The 24,803-nt window shown below is 35.1% G+C and overlaps 3 protein-coding genes and 1 pseudogene across 3 annotated transcripts; 3 read left to right on the top strand and 1 right to left on the bottom strand.

Annotated features, from left to right (window-relative positions):
• Nucleotides 1-5,309: 5,309 nt before the first annotated feature.
• Nucleotides 5,310-8,705, top strand: LOC110733592 (G-type lectin S-receptor-like serine/threonine-protein kinase SD2-5). The gene has a single exon (XM_021913657.1). It carries the CDS (start codon nt 6,044-6,046, stop codon nt 8,510-8,512), a length of 2,469 nt encoding a protein of 822 aa, XP_021769349.1. The 5' UTR covers nt 5,310-6,043; the 3' UTR covers nt 8,513-8,705.
• Nucleotides 8,706-9,556: 851 nt separating this feature from the next.
• On the bottom strand, nt 9,557-11,395 carry LOC110733723. Its single transcript, XM_021913809.1, has one exon. The coding sequence runs from the start codon at nt 11,393-11,395 to the stop codon at nt 9,557-9,559; it is 1,839 nt and encodes a 612-aa protein (XP_021769501.1).
• A 2,093-nt stretch (nt 11,396-13,488) lies between these two features.
• LOC110733722 (uncharacterized mitochondrial protein AtMg00810-like) lies at nt 13,489-14,295 on the top strand. The gene has a single exon (XM_021913808.1). The coding sequence runs from the start codon at nt 13,489-13,491 to the stop codon at nt 14,293-14,295; it is 807 nt and encodes a 268-aa protein (XP_021769500.1).
• Nucleotides 14,296-15,680: 1,385 nt separating this feature from the next.
• LOC110733590 lies at nt 15,681-21,828 on the top strand (annotated as a pseudogene).
• Nucleotides 21,829-24,803: the final 2,975 nt, after the last annotated feature.

Raw genomic sequence — 24,803 nt, 5'->3', positions numbered from 1 at the left:
ACTTGTAAAATAAACTTTTTTTTCCCCTAGAAGATCAATGTGTGAGAATTCACATATATGGATGCAGCTGATGCTCAACAATATCACTTAGATATATACTCAAAAGCAAAAAAATATAAAGAAAACAAGTCACAACGTAATTATGAAGTGAGTACCTAAATCTAATATCTGTAAAGCAAATGTGAACAACAAAAAATTTGTGCTACAATTCCAACCCAAGTATAAGTGCTTAGCTTTAATTTGATTGGATAATGTTTGTCAACTAGGCATATCATAAAAAGGAGGCAGCTTATAAATTAAATATCATGAATGATATAATAATATATGTTCAACATAAATTAAGCTCTATAAAAGGGATGATAATTATAACTTAATAGTACTAAGTATAAAAAAATAAGCAATAAGCAAGACCAATTTGAACGACCTTGTCAAACAAATTTGACATTTTTTCACCAAACACTTAATAATTTAGGTTAATAATGTCAATTAGTTTCCAAAAAGCTAAGCAAGGATTAGCTTCTTATTTTTGAATTTGTCAATGGAAGAAAGTAATTAATTAAGGTGCAGTGGATCAGTGGTGCTCTCTCCATCCTTTGTTCGTCGTGATACTTTAGTTTATTTCCAATCCAATTTCACATATAAAATAAATTACCTAACTCTATTACTAGTTTAAATTTTTAGTTTGTTAGTGTGGTATAGGAGCAAAAGAAAAAATATTAATTAGTTACAAATGAAAAACAAGGCAAATGAATTTGAATTGAGATGATGACTTATAGGTGGTTAAACAACTAGCTAGTGTACTGTATACTAGATATATATGTATATAAATTATTAAGAAAGAGAAAACGAAGTTAGGAAAATCTTCTCTCAATTAAAACTGTAATATGTATATATACAAATTCATATGCTAGTATAGGTGGTGAGTAGAGGGATCATTAGCCTGTCATACATACCACCGTGCATGTATTGTCCTTAGACCCTAGTTTAGTACTCCGTAATAAGGATATATATAGTTTCATGATTGTAAGGTCGTGAGATTAAATTCCGCAAGAACTTAACTTTTTAGGAATGAAAACGTTCTTATCTTTCACCCTCACTTACTTACTCCCTTTTTTGACATATTCCATTACTTATAATAGCTTTAATTTTGAATTAACACCATATTCTAAAGTTGATAAAATGCTGTAATGAGTTGGAGGGTGTATGGGCGTTTCTAAGTACATGTGGGCATATTTAATTGTATTAATATCATAATATAATATTGGAATTATTATTAATAATATAATCTAATCTATATATAAATGGGTGCATATATATATATATAACCATTAACCATATGCATGTAGGGCCTAAGTATTTCCACCATAGTTGGTTTCTGGTTACTATGGGCGCATCAACTTGCATATGCAATAGGCCAATAGCTTTTAGATCTTACGTACGGAGTAGTATGTAATGTACCTTGCATCTATTGTTGTTTAGGGGTGTTGTATATATGCAGAGTATCAAAGTTTTAAACAGTATGAATATTAAAGAATAGAGTATATATCCCCGTTAAAATTAAAAAAAAAAAATAAAAAAAATCTTCCCCAATTGTTTAATTGAACGCTCATTATTCTCTTAATAATATGAATATAGATCAAGAAAACAATTCCTTATTACAAAATACCAATAGGAAATATATCACATAATTAATTAACAAACATTTTTTTAATAGAAAGTGTCAAAGAGCCCATAGTCTAATATCGAATACACAATATGATGCATGACTGCGTGTATAGACTATAGAGCGAGGGACACAAAAAGAGGTTTGTACATGAAACTTGATATATGATCTCTACATTAGCATCCAATATAGCTTAATTATGACTAAACTGATGTAAATTCTTGGATTGCATCATTATCATGTCATGTGGCTGTCATTAATCACTAATTTTGACGGGAGATCATTAGATTTCCCTAGTTTAGTCATATCATCACCATTAAACTGTATTATCATTGGTGAGTAGTTCAAATGATATGGGACTAATTTTCAACGTAACAACTTTAATTTGCCTTTTAGTTATGCACATGTACTTTTATCGTACATATTAAAATCTATGAGTATGGTATGTAATTTGGGTCCATAAAGATATTAAAAATAATCTTCTTCCAAAATTGAAATTGAACAAATTAAAGAATTGTTGCTTAATTAGTTCCTTTGTGGTGCCCGCCGGTTCCAACGACGATAACAAAAATAACAATGCTCACATCACCATTGAAATTATGCTTAAATTATAATATATAATTAAGTTGAAATCATAAGAAAATTATTGCAAGTTTATTAGATATAATAATAATAATAAGTAAAAACGTTTCATTTGATTGGATATTGAAAATTTGGAACATATATACATCATTGGTTTGCATTAATTCACAACTAATAGGGCTATAGATACATGACGTGTTCAATTCAGAACTAGCTTTTGAGTAAAACTTTTAGTGGTTTGACTTATTCAAACCATTACTTAGTACTCGTAAAAATATTACTAGCTTTTGTGCTTGGCAATATAGTTTGTAGGAGTACAGTTTAGTGGTTAAAATAGTTTTTGTGAAAAGTAAATATTATTAGCTTTTGTGAAAAGCTAGGCAGCTATTGAAAATTTTCTTCTACTACGATATTTTTAGAATTTCACAGGCTAATAACTAGTTTACCAAACACTCATACTTAATTATTTATTCTCACAACTAACAGCTAGTTGATAGATAACAGCTAATATCACAACTAACAATTACCTTTATAGTTACATTTTACCGAACAAGCCCACAATAAGGGGGTGATTACCGATTATCGTTCATTGTGAAATCGATAAAAAGACTATATATTATTTTCTAAATCTGCTCTTTTCATCTGATCTTTTTGTAATAGTAATCTCATACTCGTACTTTATGGCCTAATTATGATACACTGGATGGACATGCATTGACGTACGAAGCAAGGTGATAGAAGGGGTTGAAAGTTGAAACGACAAGAAGCAGCCCTACAAGAGCTGGCCATAGTTGAAATGGTGTATACACATATTATTAGGAATATCACTATCAAATTATCAATCAATTAGGTTGGACCATATAACGTGACCCTTAACTCGTATGCATGGTATTTGATTTGTTGATTAAAAACATGATATTAGTTGTGATTTTGGGACCTTCTTATTCTATTTTAGGGCCGGTGGATTACATTCTATTCTAGTCGTCGCCTAGGTCTAACTTACTGCAAATTGATTGCATTGCCACTTTCATTTCTAGATAGTTGCCATCCTTGCGCTTGAGATATAACTTTGACTATTTAATTACGGAGTACTTAATTAACTCAGTGGACATTTATAAAAAGCGGAGCACACAATTATTATTAATCTGTAAAAAAAAAAAATACTTAATGTCAAATTATTTTTTCTGGTTTACTATGACATTAATTATTGTTTTATTTTATTTATGATGTTTTAGCCAGCTATATTTTTACATATGCACTTTATTTGTTCTAATCTGAATTGTAATTTTGTATGACATGATTTGAGATATTATTTTTATAATTTGTTTTGTTTTGTTTTGTTTTTTTTTTTTTTGACAGGATAATTTGATTTAAACATTTAAGAAATGTCATATCATAAATTCATAATGTCAATGACTTCAAATGTTCAATCGAATAAAAAGATTTGGGGTTCGTGGTCATTGTCAAAGCGATTAAAATTTGGTAATGCTCCATGCAGAATGCAACGTGGCGTATGCATGCACTACCAAAGATATTTTGGGATACATAATAATATTGTTGCATTATCATTTAATTATCTGTATTTCTACCAATATTCCTAGAAGTGTCTAACTGCTAATCTGAGTAGTATTTGCTGCGTTCATATCAAAGTAAACCAAAATTAGTGATTGCACATTATAATTATCATTTGTGGATTACTGGTACTTTGTAACACTAATTGACGATTTTAGGTTAAAATCTCACCAAATTAATATGTTCAATCTCTTGCTGATCAAGTACTATAGCGATGGGGAATTATATATTGAAGTTTTTTAGGTTATGTATGAAATCTCTATTTCCTGATCAAGAGACTCAAAATACCTACATCTTAAGGGCCTGTTCTCATTTACTGAACTCAGCTGAACTGAAATGAATATTTTATAAGAGAAGGAAATTAAGAGCTGAACTGAACTGAACTAAACTGAATTTCAACGTATGAGAACAGGCCCTAAGTCAAAATTAGTTGTTATTTCGTACATTAATATATCTAATTTGGTCAATAATATGAGTAGTAATTCCGATATTACATCAAAAAATTAAAATAAAATAAGAGTATCCGTACAAATGGTTTCTTATGGTCTAGCAACTATATTTTGAATTTAAGATTATCGAGGTCTTTGATGATAGGATCATGCGTCAAACTTATATAATTTGTGTTGTGACTCATGGTACGTTGCAAACGTTGGTATACCTCTAGGCTTTAGCACCGCAGTAATGTTGGAAGTTTGGAACTACAAGCTACGTAGACAAACGAATAAATAAATGTCTTCTAGAATAAATGTCTTCTAGCTAGTAGCTACCAGTAAATAACAAAAGAGTAGTTGTGATTTTAATCAAACAAGCAAATTAAAATGAAACAAAATCTTCCGTCTCTTCCAATATTCAAAAGAAACCCAATTGTTATTACTACTTGTATTATTATACTATTATTATTATTTTGGTAGTGTAATAACTTAAGTGTCCTACTAAACAAGCAATTAGTAGATTATGGACTAGAACAAGAGTGCACAATAATGCTCACTGTGAACTACAGAATATGTTACCCTATGTGGTGTGCACGAAAATGAACATGTCATTATGACAAATGAACAATGAACATGATAAGTACGAGTATAGTTTCAATTTTTATTATAGCTACGAATAAAATCACAACACATGTGTTGTTCTTTTATCATAATGCCATGTTCTTTTACATGGGTGTAGTGTATTTGTGTTCTTTGACTACAATGTCATTGAGTCATTGTACACCTTAGACCAAAATCTTAATTGTGCTAAACAAGAATCTCGATGTAAAAATTTGATCTTTTTAGTACTTAATCCTTTATAGATTAAGAATTGAGGAAATAGTAAGAGTCATCGCTCTCAAAATGTTCCCAACTCCCGAATAAGTTTGATCCCACAAATAAATCTATACCATTACACCAAGTACCAAAAACTACTAATTGATTATCGGATAAGAGAATTCAATACTTTGGACGAAAATAGGCAAATAAGCCTGCGTAATAGGGTGTGTAAAGCATAAAAGTTGGTTGCAAAACAAGTCCAACTTTCTCATTAATTAAATCACCCACTTTTCTTTAATTTCTTCTTCCTTCCCACAATTTACTCTTCCAGATGAACTCCTATCTACTCTCATCAAACCTCATTGAAAATCTTGCTTACCCATTTCCTAAAGTTATCAAGCACTTTATACTATATCATTATCCTAAAATTAAGTAATATATTACACTATGTATTATAATCCAAATTATGCATATGTCATCTTCATAATAATACAGAAATTCTCTGTTGCAATTTTTTTTTTTTTTTTTTTTTTAAAAAAAAAAACCCAACTCAGATCTTTCTTTTTAATAGAAACAGAGGAAACAGAGTATAGTCTATAAATATAATTGTGTATTTCATCTTATTAATGAAAAAGGAAGGTGACCCATTTACTAGCTATGCCAGAAGATGAGGTATTTTTTCTATTATTCCTCTAACTTCTATTCACAATCCAAAATTCTATTTTCTGGGTTTGTTTTCTTTCATATTTGCTTTAATTCAGAACACCCTTTAAAAAAATTTGGTTCATGCAAATTTTACAAATTTTGAGTATTTTTGTTTTGTTCATAGTATAATTTAAGCACATACAAAGTATTTGATTAGTCCAAAATGATTCTGAGATTACCTGATTTTTTTTCTCAGTTTTTGAAGTGACTATATTTCTGATAATTATTTTAGTGCAAAATTCTAGAAGTTTGTGCAAATTGTTTGCTAAAAATGGGAAACTGGGGTTTTCTTCTCTTCAAATTCCCACTACTTTTGCTCATTCAACTTGCATTATCTCAATCTTGTATTGGTAGTATTCAAAGAAATACCAAAATATTTCCAGGGTTTGAAGCATCTCAAATGGGTTTTATTGATAATAATGGGTTATTTCTGTTATCAAATGACACAACTTTTGCATTTGGGTTTAAACCAACTAATGATGTAACATTGTTTTTGTTAGTCATTTTTCACCAAGAAAGTTCCACAATTGTGTGGACTGCTAATAGAGTTTTCCCAGTTGGGAATTCTGATAGTTTTGTGTTTGATAGTGATGGTAGTGTGTCCCTCCAAAGTGGAGGAAAGGCGGTATGGAAGCCGAATACAGGGCGAAAACCGGTTTCTGTGATTGAATTGCAGGATACTGGGAATTTGGTGTTGTATGGGAGTGATAATAGTACTATAGTGTGGGAGAGTTTTAAGAATCCTACTGATACCCTTCTTTCAAATCAGGATTTCGTCGAAGGGATGAAACTTTCAAGTAATCCTAATAAGGGTAACTTGTCATATGTGCTTGAGATTAAGTCTGGTGATATGATTCTTTCTGCTGGGTATGAAACATTCCAGACTTATTGGTCTATGAAACAGGATACTAGGAAGATCATTAATAAGGATGGTGGGGGGATTAAGACTGCGAGGATTGAGTCGAATTCATGGAAGTTTTATGATGCAAGCAAGTCTTTGTTATGGCAATTGGTGATATCTTCTACTAATTCCAATGCTAGGAATTCTACTTGGATTGCAGTGTTGGGGAGTGATGGGTTTTTGGACTTCCTAAGCATTGGAAATGGTCCTTCAAAGGCGGCTTCTCAGGTGAAAATACCGAGTGATCTATGTCAAACACCCGAGCCTTGTGATGCATATAATGCTTGTTCTAGTAACAGGTGCCAGTGTCCTGCAGGACTAGTCTCACGGTCTTGTACAACCGGCATCTCTGATCCATGTGGTAACTCGAGTGTTAGTGTTCAGCTTGTTAATCCCGGGGATGAGCTTAGCTACTTTGCTCTTGGGTTTACTCAGCCATCCATGAAAACTGATTTGGATGGCTGCAAGGCCTCTTGTAATGGTAATTGCTCGTGCCTAGGTTTGTTCTTTGATAACAGCTCGAGCAGTTGCTATATGTTTGATAGGATTGGAAGTTTTACCTCTGATCCTACATCCAAATACTCTGTCTTTGTGAAAGCTACTATGGATGAAAGTGTTGAAGAAGGGGAAGGTGGAGGCGGTAGTAAGCACTTGCCTGTTGTGATCACCATAGTTATCCTGACAGCACTGATAGTAGTCAGTATGGTTTATGTAGGATACAGGTATTACACGAAAAAGAAGGAAGTGCCGGGTAGTCCTCAGGAACTCTCCGAAGAGGACAATTTTCTTGAGTCGTTAGCAGGGATGCCGGTCAGATTTAGCTACCAGTCTCTGCAGGATGCCACCAACAACTTCTCTGTGAAGCTCGGGCAAGGAGGATTTGGATCAGTTTACAGAGGGAAGCTTCCTGATGGAACTCCTCTTGCTGTGAAGAAACTTGAAGGGGTCGGTCAGGGGAAAAAGGAGTTTCGAGCTGAAGTTAGCATCATAGGCAGCATTCACCACAATCATCTGGTCAGACTGAAGGGGTTTTGTACTGAGGGGAGCCACCGGCTTTTAGCCTATGAGTTCATGGCAAATAATTCTTTAGACAAATGGATTTTTAAGAGAAATAAGGATAATGATTGTTTGTTGGATTGGCCAACAAGGTTCAATATCGCGGTGGGTACTGCCAAGGGACTAGCATATCTTCATGAGGACTGTGAGGTGAAAATTGTCCATTGTGACATAAAGCCAGAGAATGTTCTTCTTGATGAACATTTTGAGGCAAAAGTGTCAGATTTCGGGTTAGCCAAGCTGATGACAAGGGAGCAAAGTCATGTTTTTACCACACTTCGAGGCACAAGGGGATATCTTGCACCTGAATGGATAACAAACTACGCAATATCAGAGAAGAGTGATGTGTACAGCTACGGAATGGTATTGCTTGAGATCATTGGAGGCAGGAAAAGCTATGATCCTTCACTTCCCTCTGAGAAATCTCATTTTCCGGCCTATGCATTCAAGATGATGGAGGAAGGGAAGCTAATAGAAATCCTTGATTCAGGCCTACAATACGGCCCTAATGAAGAGAGTGTGAAGACCGCGATTAAGGTTGCATTATGGTGCATACAAGAAGACATGTCAATGAGACCCCCTATGACTAAAGTTGTCCAAATGCTCGAAGGCATCTCTTTTGTTCCTATGCCCCCAACGTCTTCCTTGACGGGTGCTAGGCTATTTTCTAACTTCTTTAAGTTATCTAGCAATGAGGGTACCGCGACTGGGAGTTCATCAGGGCCATCAGATTGCAACAGCGAAGCCTACCAGTCCGCTGTCCGGCTCTCAGGGCCAAGATAGTTGATGCCTATACATTATACAGGAATATATTTCATTTGTATCATCTTGTACATACAAGTTTAATTTAGTTAGAGGTCATTGAAAGTTTTGTTACACAATGTTATGATATCTTCTTGTATGAAACACTATGTTTGTGAGTTTGTGACATAGATTAGGTATGAAGAATATATAGTTTGTTACATAAAACTTGTCATTATTGTCCAGATTTGATTTTCTTCCTATGTATTATCCCAAGAAACCAAACCTTGTACTTAGGATTATTATGGAGAATTATAAAATTACTAATTAATGGAACAAATGTCAACTTAATAGAGTATTTAATTAAAGCAACAGAAAAACTACTGTATATCCTGGTGTTACCACATAATAGGATCAATCATCCAAGCATAAATGAGTCTTTGCTGTTCTGACTTGTCTGACATATCATATGCTAATTTTTATTTATTTTTTGAATCTACATGGTTATTTATTGTATTGTGATTATTGATTTCATCACCCTTAAGTAATATGGAGTACGAAATATTTTACAAAGTAAGTCATATAGTAGTATTTTTTTTTTTTTTTTTAAACTATCTGCAAAATAGACAACTTCTTAACTTGTGACATGATCAAAACACATTTCTTAGTGCAAACTGCAAAGTATAATGAAAAATAATTGTACAAGTAGTATTTTACTCAATTCTTCAAAAATGACATTAAATCAAACATGAAATATGATCCATTATTTAAATACTCGGAATATGCAATTTGATTGACTAAACAAGAGTTTTAACATGATTGAATTCTCATGCAAATGGGAGGCTAATCTGCTATATAACTGTCCAACTACTATCGCACTACTTAGTCCACTCAATCAACCAAAAAAACACAAGTCTAACGAAGCAAAACCCAAATCACAATCTGTAACAAAGTCTAAAGAGAGTGCACCACTATAGTATATTGGGGATATTCCAGTATATCTAGGATATTATTGTTATGATGTTATTGTGCATATTTTAGGAAACATATCTTGTGAAAAGATATGATAGAATATTTAGGGTATTATTATCCTAGTATTATATATACTTGTATTGAAGCCATTGTGATTAATGAAAATACACAGAAAGTATTATCGATGATTTGTGCTTGGTTTAACATGGTATCAGAGCCACAAGTCGATTGAGTCTTGTAAGGACCCCATAAATCAATATGAATAAGTTCAAAAATACGACTAGCTTTATTATTGCTAATGGGAAAACTACTCCTATGTTGTTTTGCTCTAGGGCATACATCACAAGATTTATTTTTAGAACTTCTAGTAGAACTACTCACAACCGGAAGATGTTGCAATACTTTTTCCGACGGATGTCCCATTCGTTGATGCCACAACTCTGTCGACTGAACACCATCTATCTTCAAAGCCTTCACCTCAGGAACACCACGAAAATAATAAAGTCCATCCACGCGTTCACCCGCTCCAATCACCTTCCTCGTCATGAGGTCCTGTATAACACAAATTTTGTTAGTAAATTGCAAAGTGCAATTCAATTCATCACATAATTGAGTTGCAGAAATCAGATTGCAATTCAATTGGGGCACAAATAAAACATTATTAATTTTCAATCCCCCTTGTAAAATAACCGTGCCAATCTTAGATGCATAAGCACTCTTCCCATCCGGAAGACCAACCGGACAATGTTGCACATTAACCACATTCGTCATCAAGGTCAAGTCACAAGTCACATGGTTGGATGCACCGGTATCAACGATCCAACCTAATTCATCCTTACCCTGCAATTTTGGTTTCATACTGTTCAAATGGTCAATAAGTTGCTGAATTTGGGTAGAAGAAACACCCGCAAGAGCAGCCCCGTCGTTAGCCGTAGCACCGCCGCCTTGTGTGGAGTTGGAGGACGACTGCCCAACTGTCTTGTTGGCGCGCACCTGCTGGCCAGCAGCTCCTCGACCCCCTGCTCTGCCTCCCCCTCTGCCAGAGGCCGAGTCACCACGACCCCGACCCCTACCTCCAAGAGGACGGTCTCCCCACCAAGGTGGATAGCCATTGAGCTGATAACAGTCCGTCTCATCATGTCTTGCTCGATTGCAATGGTTGCACAATTTATCGGAGCCACTTGTTGAGCGTTGCGGTTTAGCAGTGGTGTCATGTTGAAGTTTGAAAGCCACTAGACTCTCACGAACCTCACCCCCTCTTAAGCGCTCGGCTTGAATAACTTGTTGATACGCCTTATCAACTGACGGTAACGGGTCCCGAGCCAACAATTGACCCCTAATCAAGCCATAAGGGTCATCTAACCCAATTAAAAACTGATGAAGGAAGTCTTCCTGCCTTAATTTCTCAACTTGAGCCACAATATTACACGTACACGCACCACATGAACAAGAAGGTACGGTAATATACGTGTGTAATTCATCCCAAATCTTTGCAATTCTGCCAAAATACGCAGCCACCGAGTCAGTCTTTCCTTGCTTGCAGTCACCCAAGGACATCTTCAACTGACAAATTCGAGTGCCACTCACCACACAAAAGAGGCTTTTCAAATTGTTCCACAAGAGATGAGCATCGTCATACTCCCCAATCGTTGCCCTTACCGAAGGGTCCAACGTATTTGTAATCCACGAGACCAACATCGAATGAATAGCCTCCCAGTCGTCCAGTTTATCACTGTCTTTCTTGATACTTCCATCAACAAAACCATATTTGCGCTTAGCCTTCAATGAGGTTCGAATAGCCCTCGCCCACTCATCATAATTCTCACCCCGAAGTTGAACTGGAGTAATAATGTTCCCGGGTCCATCACTTGAACCTAGGTGATAAGCCATGTCCACCTTAATTTTTCCACCACCATCGCCACCAGAGCCGCCAGCACCGGAGACACCCGCCATCACTCACGACTCAATTAAAGTGCAAAAAAAAATTGAACGAGAAGATATTCTCACAAACTCTCAAAAAAATAATCGTGCGTTAATTATGAAAATTAAACGTACAAAAGAAAAAAAAAATAGACCTTAACTAGGCTCTTGATACCATGTGGCTCTCATTGTTTTTTAACTATAGTTGATGATTTTTCAAGAGGTGTGTGGACATATTTAATACGGAATAAAACTGAGGTTGAATACATGTTTCTCAATTTTGTTGCTTTGGTAAAGCGTCAATTTGATTGTGAAATTAAAGTGGTCCGTAGTGATAATGGCACAGAGTTTAGCTCCTTGAAAAATTATTTTTTGTCTAATGGGATCATATTTGAGACTTCTTGTGTGGGTACGCCTCAACAAAATGGGCGTGTTGAACGGAAACATCAACATATTCTTAATGTAGCTCGTGCCTTGCGGTTTCAAGCTAATTTACCTCGAAAATTTTGGGGGGAATGTGTGCAAGCAGCATGTTATTTGATTAATAGAACTCCCTCTAGATTGCTTGATTACAAAACCCCGTTTGAGATCTTGTTTGGTAAACAACCTTTATATGACTCCATTAAAGTATTTGGGTGTTTGTGTTATGCTCACAATCAACAAAGCAAGGGTGACAAGTTTGCTAGTAGGAGTAGAAGGTGTGTATTCTTGGGATATCCGTTTGGGAAGAAAGGTTGGAAGGTGTATGATTTGGAGACTAAGGAGAGTTTTGTCTGACGTGATGTGCAATTTGTTGAGGGTGAATTTCCGTGGTCTAATCTTACTCTTGACAATACCCGAGGCTATACTCATGTGCAAGCTTCGGAGTTTGTGGGAATTGATAGTGCAGGGGGCAGTGATGTGGACAGCGTGTGTGAGGAGCATGATGAGCAGCCCCGGGCAGATGAGGCCACAGGTCGCTTGCGGCAGCAGCAGCAGCACCGCAGCCAGCCTGTGGCAGGGTCTGCCGAGGCTGCCCAGGGCGCTGGGATCCCAGCGGCAGCTGGGTGCGAGGAGCCCAGCACTGCCGAGGCTGCTGGAATTCCAGCGGCAGCTGGGGTCGACCCTCATGGCAACGAGAAGGCAGCAGCTCCGGAGGGTACGAGTGCGAGTGATCTTGAGATTCTCGAGCATGCTGAAAATACAGAAAATATGGGTAAAGGCAAGCGACAAAAATTCAAGTCGAGCAAATACCGTGATTTTGTGACACACACCATTCGGAATAAAAGTCCATCTCCACCTCATCGTTCACCTGCGACATCTTCCTCAGGTACTGTTTATCCCATAACACATTTTGTTGATTCTCACCGGTTTTCTGTGAAACATAGAATATACATTGCAGCAATTACAGGTGGCAATGAGCCGAATTTTTTTAAAGAAGCTATGAAGCATGACGGTTGGAGGAAGGCGATGGCCGATGAGATTCGAGCACTTGAAGAGCAAGGCACATGGGTTTTGGAAGATTTACCTCGTGGTAAAAAGGCACTTGGGAGTAAATAGGTCTACAAAGAGAAGTACGACGAGCATGGGAATCTCGTAAGATTGAAGGCTAGACTTGTGATATTTGGCAACCATAAAGTTGAAGGTCTAGATTACAACGAGACATTTGCTCCCATGGCAAAAATGGTGACTGTTAGAACATTTCTTGCGGTTGCAGCAGTGAAGAATTGGGAAGTTCATCAAATGGACGTTCATAATGCCTTTTTACACGGTGACTTGGAGGAAGAGGTGTACATGCGAATTCCACCTGGTTTTGACAAAAATAATTCCGGAAAAGTATTCAGAATGAAGAAGTCGTTGTACGGCTTGAAGCAAGCTCCTCGGTGTTGGTTTGCAAAACTGACAACAGCTTTGAAGAAATATGGCTTTAAACAGTCATATTATGATTATTCCCTTTTTACTCTGATAAGGGGGAAATGCAACTTAACGTGCTTATTTATGTTGACGATTTGATTGTTGCAGGGAATGATAAATCTGCTTTGTTATCATTCAAAACATATTTAGGGAATTGCTTCAAGATGAAAGACTTGGGTGTTTTGAAATATTTTTTGGGGATAGAGATAGCCCATAGCAAGTAGGGTATTTTCATGTGCCAGAGAAAATATGCCTTAGACATTATTACAGAGACAGGGTTGCTTGACGCAAAACCAACAGATTTTCCCATGGAGCAGAACCACAGGTTAGCTCTGGCAAATGGGGATTTATTGGGTGATGTAGAGAAGTATAGACGTCTTATAGGACGTTTAATCTATTTAGCTGTCACTAGGCCAGACTTGGCCTACTCTGTGCATATTTTGTCTCAGTTTAAGCAGAGTCTGAGGGTAGAGCACTGGGATGTTGCCTTGCGAGTTGTGAGATATCTGAAGAAGAGTCCGGGTCAGGGGATCCTGCTGAGGTCTGATAGTGCTCTACAGTTGGAAGGATGGTGTGATTCGGATTGGGCGAGTTGCCCATTGTCTCGGCGTTCGTTGACTGGTGGGTTCGTGTTTCTTGGTCTCTCTCCCGTGTCATGGAAGACCAAGAAACAACCTACGGTTGCTATGAGCTCTGCCGAAGCAGAGTACAGATCTATGTCTGCTTGTTCTCGTGAATTGAAGTGGTTGAGGAGACTTTTAAGAGATTTAGGTGTACGACATGACAGTGGCATGCACCTATATTGTGACAGTCAGTCGGCATTGTATATTGCAAAAAATCCGGTGTTTCATGAGCGAACGAAACATATTGAAGCTGACTGCCATTTTGTCAGAGATGCAATTAAAGAAGGTCTTATAAAGCCGTCGTATGTGCCTACGACGCTTCAGTTGGCTGACATTTTCACAAAGGCTTTAGGAAAAGTCAAGTTTGATTTTTTACTCCGCAAGTTGGGCATATATAATCCGTATGCTCCAACTTGAGGGGGGGTATTGGGGATATTCTAGTATATCTAGGAAATTATTGTTATGATATTATTGTGCATATTTTAGGAAACATATCTTGTGAAAAGATATGATAGAATATTTAGGGTATTATTATCCTAGTATTATATATACTTGTATTGAAGCCATTGTGATTAATGAAAATACACAGAAAGTATTATCGATGATTTGTGCTTGGTTTAACATAGTATCCAATTTTTCCCATTATCTTTGTTAAGAAACAATAAAAATTGACCATTTTCAACTTCAATTATGTAACAAGTTTGACCATTGCACCTTTGCTCGAATTGACCATTTGAATTTTGACCAATGGGGTTGTTATTGTTACACTTATACACACTTTATATTATAGAACAAAATGAGATAGGGGGAATTGGGGAAGGGATGTTAAGCTTTAATTAGAGATAAAATCAAACTTATGCCTTACGTCTTTGAACTACTTACTTCTTATTTAGCTAAGAATCCTCAAAAAAGCTAGGAGGAACTGGGGAAGGGATGTTGCACGAGTGAAGTGTATATTAGAAAAGGAAAAAAAAATAGTTGAGATCAGCCATAACTACGATTTGGATTTCTAATGGTTCTCATTCATGAAGTATGAATCAATAATCATGAACGAGAACCATAAGAAATCACACCTTCCATAAAGAGAAGTTTAGTTCAGCTCAGTCCAGTTCAACTCAGCTCAATTCAGTTCAGTTCAGCTGAGTTCAATTAATGAAAACAGACCCTATATCAAATCATACATTAAGGGCTTGTTTGGTATCAGTTTTGGTTTTCAGTTTTCTGTTTTTTTGAAAACCAAAAACCAAAAACAAGAAACAAGAAAAAGGTGTTTCCACTTTTCTGTTGTCAGTTTTCAAAATTATCATAATTTTGATAAGTTTATATAATTTTTGATTCATTATGGGACACATATCATATACTTTTAGAAAACAAAAAACCAAAAAACAGAAAACCACAGCAATGTCAAACGAACCCTAAGTAATTTTTTTTGTTTGTTTGAAATAATGATACGTGAAATAATAAAATCATTTAAGTTCAAAATATATAAATACGTGATGCAGTATATATTCATTGATACATGTAACATATTAGTAAGATCCTTATTTATTTATGATTGATCAATCACGATACTCAATTATTATTATTATTATTATTATTATTATTATTATTTGACAAGACGATACTCGATTATTAATACAGAGTATAAATCGACTTTCTAGCACAAAAAAATTTCAACAAGTAAAATCTTTGGAGTCTTACAAATTGACATCCCAAAACTAGTGAGACCTATTTTATACCAACCCAATATAAGTATTTTTCTTATAGAAAAAATACTTTGTTATTTTAGGGAAGACCAATAATTAACAAGTAAATACAAGTTAATCTCTGAATTAACACAATAACACATGATCCCGTAAGTCCATAACAAATAAAAATTTGAAATATATATCAAATTTTATTTTTTCAATCGTTTTGCGAAGATGACGATTAGTGGTCGATCAGTACCGGCGGCCGAGCTTCGATTCAGGCAGGCAGGATATTCAAATTCCCCGCCAAATCTCCGCCTTCAACGGTCCAAATTTAGCGTCATAACTTACGTCCAAAACCCTATTGTAGGTAATTCTAATTCAGGATCTTCTTGATTTCATTTCCGTTCTTTAATTATTTATTTGGTTGGTTTATTTGTTTATTTATTTATATTGTATTGGAGTTGAATTCTTGGAAAAATTTCGATCTTTAATATTGTGCGCAACTAAAGTATGTATTCAACTGGTTTTTGGCCTAATAGGTTGTTAAATCACTTACATGGACAACTGTTATGAGACTTGTGAGTTGTGACCTTTTAATTGAAATTGATGAATAATTTTAATGTCATTTTTGCTGTAATTTGGTTTTGAAGGAGATTTTTTAAGTAAATCAATGGTTGAATACTTTATACATTAAAGACTTAAAGTTAAAATTTGAGGTCTCTTGTTCTGGGTTTGATCATGTTTTTGTGAAATGAAGGCTCACTGAATTAGTGATGGCACTACGCTACGAGTTGATGTGGATTGACTGTATTTATTATACAATATGGTCCATATGGCATCTACAATTGAAATCAGATTAAACCAAAATATCGATTGTGCCTTAAAATCAAGTGAGTTGAGTGAAGGAGGTGAAGCTAAAAAGTTTGGTCGAATGTTAAACATGTTCATTCGAACCTAAGGTGAGGTTTGTTCATACATAAGGGTAAATTAGACAACTTTTTGGGTTGTTCTCTTGTTCATACATAATGGAATAATATGTCATACAATTAGGCCATTTGATTAAACAATAAAGAGCATGTAGCTGCCAAAAAGCCAATGTAAGCCAAGATTTTAGTTTAAGTTTGAGGAGAGAGTGATACCTCCTTGAAGGCGAATAAGAAAATATTATCCCTTGCCATGTGGAGTGTGTTTCTTAACCGAGTCATGTTTATATGTATATATATCTGTTATTCATCTTTTTTTTACTAACATTTCTCAGATTTATGTTTATCTATGTTCCACACAAATAATTCTTGACATGGTATACTAACTTCTAACTCTTCAAATATGCCTTAAATTGTTTGGGCCTTCTTCATATGGTCTAGAAATCTATATCTCATATGGTCTTCTATTGACCAATTATGGTAGAGATTTGTAGAAGAACCAATAATATCAACCCCATCGTAAAGCCATGAAAAAAAAAATCAGCTGATAAACTTATTCCACCAAATTATAGGCTAATCTATGATAAGAGCTAGTTTCTACAGGATAGACATTATATAATCCATCAAGAGATGGAAGTAAAGAACTCTAGTAGAAGGTTGAACAGTTCTGTGAAAAAACTACTTAGGGCCTGTTCACATTTACTGAACTGAGCCGAACTGAACTAAAATGAAGTGATTGGAGCTGAACTGAATAGAGCTGAAATGAATATTTTATGAGAGAAGGAAATTAGGAGCTAAACTGTACTGAACTGGTTGGAGCTGAACTAAACTGAAATTAAGCTGAAAGGAACAGACCCTTAAAGTCTAATATGAACTTGTGAAATGACCAATAATAGAGGCTAGGATTTTGGAGTGGAAGAGACATGGACGAAGAGAGGTTAAATAAATTGTAGACTTGGTTCCCCCCCCCCCCCCCACTTCTTTTTCTTTAGTGTATTAGGTTTTCTTCTCAATTGTAGTAGGTGTTCTGCTGATCTTGGAGACTGCGTTACACTTTAGGGGATATCAATGATATTGTCCTACTTGGCTCAAAGGGTGATAGTTAGTATGATAATTTTACAATTTATATAAATTAGTCTACTTAGCTTTTAGTATAGGATATTCCGTAGGTATTATAGTGCTGACAATTATACAAATATTGTATACCACAATGGATACAGCAATAATTTTAACTAGTTTGTTGCTTGTAAATTCTAAGGTGTGCACTATGGTGTCTGATGGACTGTTTGTTTAATTAGTGTTAAACTATAGATTTCAGTTTTTATACTAATATATTTCTTCACGTCTTAAGCTGTCTAACACAGCTACATTTTTATAATATTTTGGTCATCTTTGCAGAATTGCAGGAGGTACAAATGGTTCAATGGCATATGAACTAAGCAGTCCACTCTCAGGTCTAAATCTTCAAAACACTCCCTTATTTTCCCTGATAATAATCACACATAACGTTATTCTTGATATAGATAAAGATGTAGATATAGCTGAATATTATAGCAATTCAGACATGTTCAGATCACTACTAGTAGTCTTAGTAATCCTAGTTGTCGATTGGGGCATTCTACAGTTAACATCACTTTAAAATTTTAAATTGAGAACGTTCGGAAGAAAAATTCGCTCCTACTATTTATGGTTTATTTTCACATACTAGAGTAAAGACTTAGTGATCCCACCTCCATTGCATTAACTACAAGGCAGCAATGAATTTCTGTGAATGTAGCTGAAATTGGCGGGCCAACCAACCTTCCCTAGATATTTATATACAGTAAATCCAAAGGATCATAGCGTTATTAGCCATTCTGCTATATGAATGGTATGAATCGTATGATTGTATGAACCTTCTTCAATCAGTTTAATTGACCAAATGTGTCAGAAATTGCCATACACAGTAGATGTCCCACTTGTGTCAATTAGTTTGAGATAATATAAACAAATAAAAAGTTGAAGATTAATAATTTCATAATTATATAATATGGGAAATGGAGTGTTGGTGCCTTGGGAAGTTGAGAAGTTGGGGTGTGGGTGACTGGGTTTTTCTATTTCGGCTACTAGCATTTATATTTGTATGGCTAGGGTGGTGTACCATCTCATAGTTCGACTTATTAAGACTTTAAACTTTGTGGGGGCTGTTAATTTTCCACCTTCTCTGAATTAAGGTGAGTGCACCTATTGAAATACTACCATTCATATCTTATCATTTGTAATGTTTTTATCCTCAGCCAATTTATCAAGGTAGTTTGTTTTTATTCTAACATAGTTAAGATGGATTTGGTCAAGTTTTGTATACCATTGCCCACGACTTTTCCAACTTAGGTGTAATATAAATCATATTTACGCGTTGTTTTCATCTTGCTTTTCTAAAACACATAAAGCTTTAAAAGGTTTCATTTTTATAAATTATATCAGTCCTAGAAGATTGTAAGCTTTCCTGATCAATTTTTCCAATTTAGGTAAGTCCATCTTTCTGGGATATAAAACTATAAAGTTTATTTGTGAGTCTTTTTTTTAGCTTTAGAAGTACTATATTTAGTTAGCTATGGGAAACTTGGGTTTCATTTTTTTGATTTGCCCAGTATGTATACTAGTTTTTCTAGCATTTTCCCAACCCTGTATTGCTTCTGTTCAACAAATTGGCATCATAACTCCAGGGTATGAAGCCTCTCAAATGAGTCATATTGATCACAATGGGTTGTTTCTGTTATCAAATGACTCTACATTTGCATTTGGGTTCAAACCCACAAATGATGCCACCTTGTTCCTGTTAGTGATCATACACCGAGACAGCTCCACAGTTGTGTGGACTGCAAATACAGCCTCCCCAGTTGCCAATTCTGATAAGTTTGTGTTTTGGACTAATGGTAGTGTGTCCCTTCAAAGCAAAGGGAAGGTGGTATGGGAACCTGATACTGGTGGAAAACTGGTGTCTGTGGTTGAATTGCAGAATTCAGGGAACTTGGTGTTGCTTGGGAGTGATAATACTACCATACTTTGGGAGAGTTTTAGGTATCCTACCAACACCCTTCTTTCAAATCAGGATTTTGTACAAGGAATGCAGCTATCGAGTATTCCTGATCCTACTAAGAGTAACTTGACGTATGTTCTTGAGATCAAGTTTGGGGATCTGATTCTTTCTACTGGGCATAACATACCCCAGACATATTGGTCCTTGGGAAATGACACCAGGAAGATCATTAACAAGATTGGCGGTGTGATTACTTCAGCTAGGATTGAGTCGAATTTATGGAAGTTCTATGATAATAACAAGGCCTTGCTATGGCAACTTGGGCAACTTGTGCTCTTTTCCAATCCTACTCCTAGGAATTCAACTTTGGTTGCTGTCTTACGGAGTGATGGATTTTTGGCCTTTTACACCCTTGGAAATGGACCTTCAAAGGTTAATTCCCCACTGAAAATACCTGATGACCCTTGTGGAACACCTGAGCCTTGTGACAAGTACCTCGCTTGTTCTAGTAGTAGGTGCCGGTGCCCTTCAGGTCTAGTCTCTCGGTCGTGTAATGCTGGCATCTCTGCTCCGTGTGGAAATCCAGATGAGATGTATGATTTAGTCAATGCTGGAGATTACCTCAGTTACTTTGCTCTTGGGTTCACTAAGCCATCCATGAAAACTAATTTGGACGGCTGCCAGGCTTCCTGTGCTTCTAATTGTTCTTGCCTTGGTTTAATATTTGATAAAACTTCTCACAATTTCTTCCTCTTTGATTGGATTGGAAGTTTTATCACTGATCCCTCTTCCAAATATTCCGTCTATGTTAAAGTTTCAAAGAATGGAGTTGTTGGAGAAGAGGATGGCCGAAGCAAAAGTAAGCACTTGGCAATAGTCATCTCTACTGTAGTCCTGACTGTATTCATTGTGGCTATGGTTTGTGGAGGATACAGGTATCACATGAAGAAAAAGAAAGTGCTCAAATCTTCAGAAGATGAAAGTTTCTTTGAGCCATTCTCTGGGATGCCAGTCAGATACAGCTACAAGTTTCTTCAGGAAGCAACCAACAACTTCTCTCTGAAACTCGGGCAAGGAGGGTTTGGGTCAGTTTATCAAGGCAAGCTACCAATGGAACTTTACTTGCTGTTAAGAAACTCGAGGGAATGGGTCAGGGGGTTAAGGAGTTTCGAGCAGAAGTTAGCATCATAGGCAGCATCCATCACATTCATCTGGTCAAAATAAAGGGTTTTTGTACTGAAGGGAACCACTGGCTTCTAGTCTACGAGTTCATGGAAAATGGGTCTTTAGATAAATGGATTTTCAAAAGGAATATTGATAATGATTGTGTGCTAGATTGGCCAACAAGGTTCAACATTGCAGTGAATACTGCGAAAGGGCTAGCGTATCTTCATGAAGACTGTGAAGTGAAGATTGTTCATTGTGACATAAAGCCAGAAAATGTGCTCCTTGATGCACATTTTGTGGCTAAGGTATCAGACTTTGGGCTTGCCAAATTGATGACAAGGGAGCAAAGCCATGTCTACACCACTCTTCGAGGCACACGTGGATATCTTGCACCTGAGTGGATAACAAATCATGCAATCTCAGAGAAGAGTGATGTTTACAGTTATGGAATGGTGTTGCTTGAGATCATAGGAGGAAGGAAAAACTATGACCATTCACTTCCCTCTGAAAAATCCCATTTTGCAGCGTATGCTATCAAGATGATGGAGGAAGGGAAGCTAAGAGAAATCCTTGATTCGAGCCTTGAATACGACCCTAACGAAGAGAGTGTAAGAACCGCGATCAAGGTTGCATTATGGTGCATACAAGAAGACGTGTCTATGAGACCCCCTATGACTACAGTTGTCCAAATGCTTGAAGGAGTCTACCCTGTTCCTCATCCTCCAACATCTTCCTTAACAAGTGTGGGGTTTTCTCCGAAGTTATATAAATGGACGGGCAATGGGACTCGGAGGTCATCTGTTCTGTCAGCTGTCCAGCTCTCTGGGCCAAGATAGCTGGTGTTATAGATAATGGCTTAAGATTAGTTTAATCAAGTTTTCTAACTGTATACAGTAGTATCATGTAGTTCAGAACATTAGAATTCTGTTGTCTTTTTTGTATGGAAGTAATGGAACATATCACTGATGTACTGATATCAGTGTGCTTCTGAAATACTTTTGTACTTTGTAGATGATGATCAAGGAATAGCTTGTTATATGATCTTGTCGGTCATTATTTACCAGATTTGGTACTAAATAAATCAAAGCAGCAGAAAATACTATATCTAGATAAGTCAATGAGCAAGTGATGAAGTCAGTATTGAGTGATACTCAACCTTCTTGTAACATACTGTATTATTTTCTTGTTTATATGGGGTTGTTTTTTTTTTTTTTACGGGTATATGGGGTTGTTGGCTTGTTGCAAATAAAGAAGTGCAAGTAGATTGACTAATAGACAATTTCTCTATGATTACTTCTGCATGTGTAAGCTTGGTTGCTGACTGGGGTGGCTGTCTTAGTTTTCGTCATTCTACCCTCGGTAGTCAGCACCGTGTCATCTAAGGGCATAATCACATTTCAGGCTCGTCTATAAACTAGCCAATTATTTCTCATTTCAAACGGAATTACGCATCTAAAATTCAAAAGGTCAAGATTTAAAAAGTATAAATTTTCCTGTCAATTTCTGTTCGGGGCATTGTTGGGTCAAGTCACATATAAAGTACGCGTACGATTCTGGTTCAAGTCAATTTTGACACATCTAGCCATTTGACATTACAAATTTACACCCCCTAACTAACTACGTCGTTTTATCCCCTTTCCCCCACCGGTGTTTTTTTTTTTTTCCATTCAAGCAAGTATATAATGTTCTTGAAGAGATAATATTTCTTTCCTTTTCTCTCTCCTCATTTTACCAATTTTAATTTCTCTCTCCTCTTTTAACTGATTTCACTTTCTCTCTCCTACATTTTTTGATTTTTTTTTTCAAATTTTTCTCTTCTTCCATGGAGATTTTTTATCTCAATTGCATTTGATTATGATTGTGACTCTATTTTCCTCCTTGGTTTACTCGACTCATTTAACAATCAATGTGAGAAATTTTGATTATAATGCTTTGATGTCATAGTTTTTGTTGTATTGATTTTAATTTTGATAATGCTCTGGTTTTAGTATTGTTATTGTTGTTATTAGTTGATTCATATATAGTTTTGGTTGTATTATTCTTCTAATTTGATTCTTATTTGTGTTATTGTTTTTATTTTGTAATTTTGATTGTTGTCTTTCCAGTTTTGTGTGTCTTACATGAACATCTATAGTAATTGTAATAATATTACTAACCAATTATTTTTATTAGCTTGTTGTGTCATATAAAATAATCTTAGTTAAAAAAAATGATCACTTGTGCAATAGTAAATGTTCATTTATGTTTAATGTATTTTTTTTAGTAAACTATAGATTTATTTTTTTTATGATCACTATATATATGTTGTCCATATGAATTTCAATAATTTTCATTCTTTTAAAGATGCTCATATCTATTTTAACTAGTTGATGAACTTATTTTAATATATTTGTTCCCTAAAAAAAATCTTAACATTTGTTATTTTGTTTTGTTGTAATAATGTTCAATTATGCAATCATAAATGTTCATTTATATATATAATTGTGTTTATGGAATTATAAGTTGTACATGTGACGTTTAATGATTATATATCAATATTTATTGTTTTATAAATGATTTTTAGTTATGTAACTATATAGATTATCATTTATATCTTCACATATAGTAATTTAATTGTAAGTGATCAAATGCATTATTGTATTTGATCATTACTGCTACTATATATGTTCATTTGTTACATGTTTATTTATTGCAGTGGGAAAAGAGGATGCTATTAATTTTGAAGAAGCAAATCAGTTTGATTTTTGGGGGAAACAATTTCCTTCTGAAGATGACGCTTATGAAATGTTTAACGAGTATGCTTTTATGAAAGGTTTTGGAATTAGAGTTTGGAAGAGTAAGAGGCAAAGGGATGACTCATTTTCTATGAAAGGATTTATTTGTTCTAATGAGGGTTATAAAGATAAAAAGTATAGCTTAGAAATATTAGGTCCTAAGAGAGACTTAATACAAGAATAGAGTGTTTAGCTTTAATTTTGTACAGTTTTCTATTGATCATTCAGGTGTTTTATGAACATATAGTGTCAAATATTCTAATATATATATAGTTAGTGAATTATTGTTCAAAGTCGAATATTGTAAATGTTCAACCACAAATTCAAGTTGTTAGGAATATTTAGATTTTTGTTTATGAACATATATTTTTTTCCTAATATGAACATTATATATATATATATATATATATATATATATATATATATATATATATATATATATATATATATATATATATAGAAATAGGATCATATGAGACCACCCCCCTTATGTGAGAACCCTATTATATGTGAGGACATATTACAACCGTTGGATCAATTTCATCCAACGGTCATAATACAACCTGGTAAAACAAAGCTCATTTATTTCAAATTCATTTCCTGCGTTTTTTCTCTCTCCTCCTTCTTCCTTTCGCTCAATTTTCTCTCTTCTCCTTCAATATTACGGTTTTCTACTCTGTTGCTCTTTGATTTTTCATCACAAGTTCTTCAATCTTCATCAATTCTTCGTTAATGTGAGTCTATTGTTTATACATTTGCTGTTTTTCAATTAATTTTATGTTACATTCATTGTTTATTTTCGTTTTGATTTTCGTTTAATTTGTTTTGATTATCGTTTTTTTGTTGATTATAGTTTTATTTTCGTTTTCTTGAGTAATTATCAAGTTAATTTTAGTTTTATTTGGCTGAATTTAGGTCTTACTAAGTGTCCTTGCTTTGATTTTGTTGCGATTTTTGCTTGATTTTCGTTTTCCTTTTCGTTTAATTTGTTCTGATTTTTAGCTCATTAATTTTAGGTTACTTTGTGTCGATTATCTTTTAGTTTGTTTTTTTTTTTGTTGATTTTAGTTTTTTTCGTTTTTTTGAGTAATTATCAAGTTATTTTTAGTTTTATTTTGTCTGAATTTAGGTTTTTACAAGTCTTCTTGCTTTGGTTGTGTATTTGAGAAATTATGTTGTGGTTTTGTTGCGATTTTTGTTGCTCTATTGTTTTGTAGAAACTTTACAAGAGCTTCGTGCAAACATTAAGCAGTTGTTTGGAGGGAAAGGGGGGGTGGGAAGTCAAACCGTGGAGACACTCAATTTTATGACTGCTATGATTGATGACACTCAATTAAACTAATCCTTCACC

The sequence above is a fragment of the Chenopodium quinoa genome, unplaced genomic scaffold, assembly GCF_001683475.1.
Source record: "Chenopodium quinoa cultivar QQ74 unplaced genomic scaffold, ASM168347v1, whole genome shotgun sequence".
NCBI classification, from domain to species: domain Eukaryota; kingdom Viridiplantae; phylum Streptophyta; class Magnoliopsida; order Caryophyllales; family Amaranthaceae; genus Chenopodium; species Chenopodium quinoa.
The sequence above is the reverse complement of the archived record's forward strand: the minus strand, read 5'-3'. Positions and strand labels throughout refer to the sequence as shown.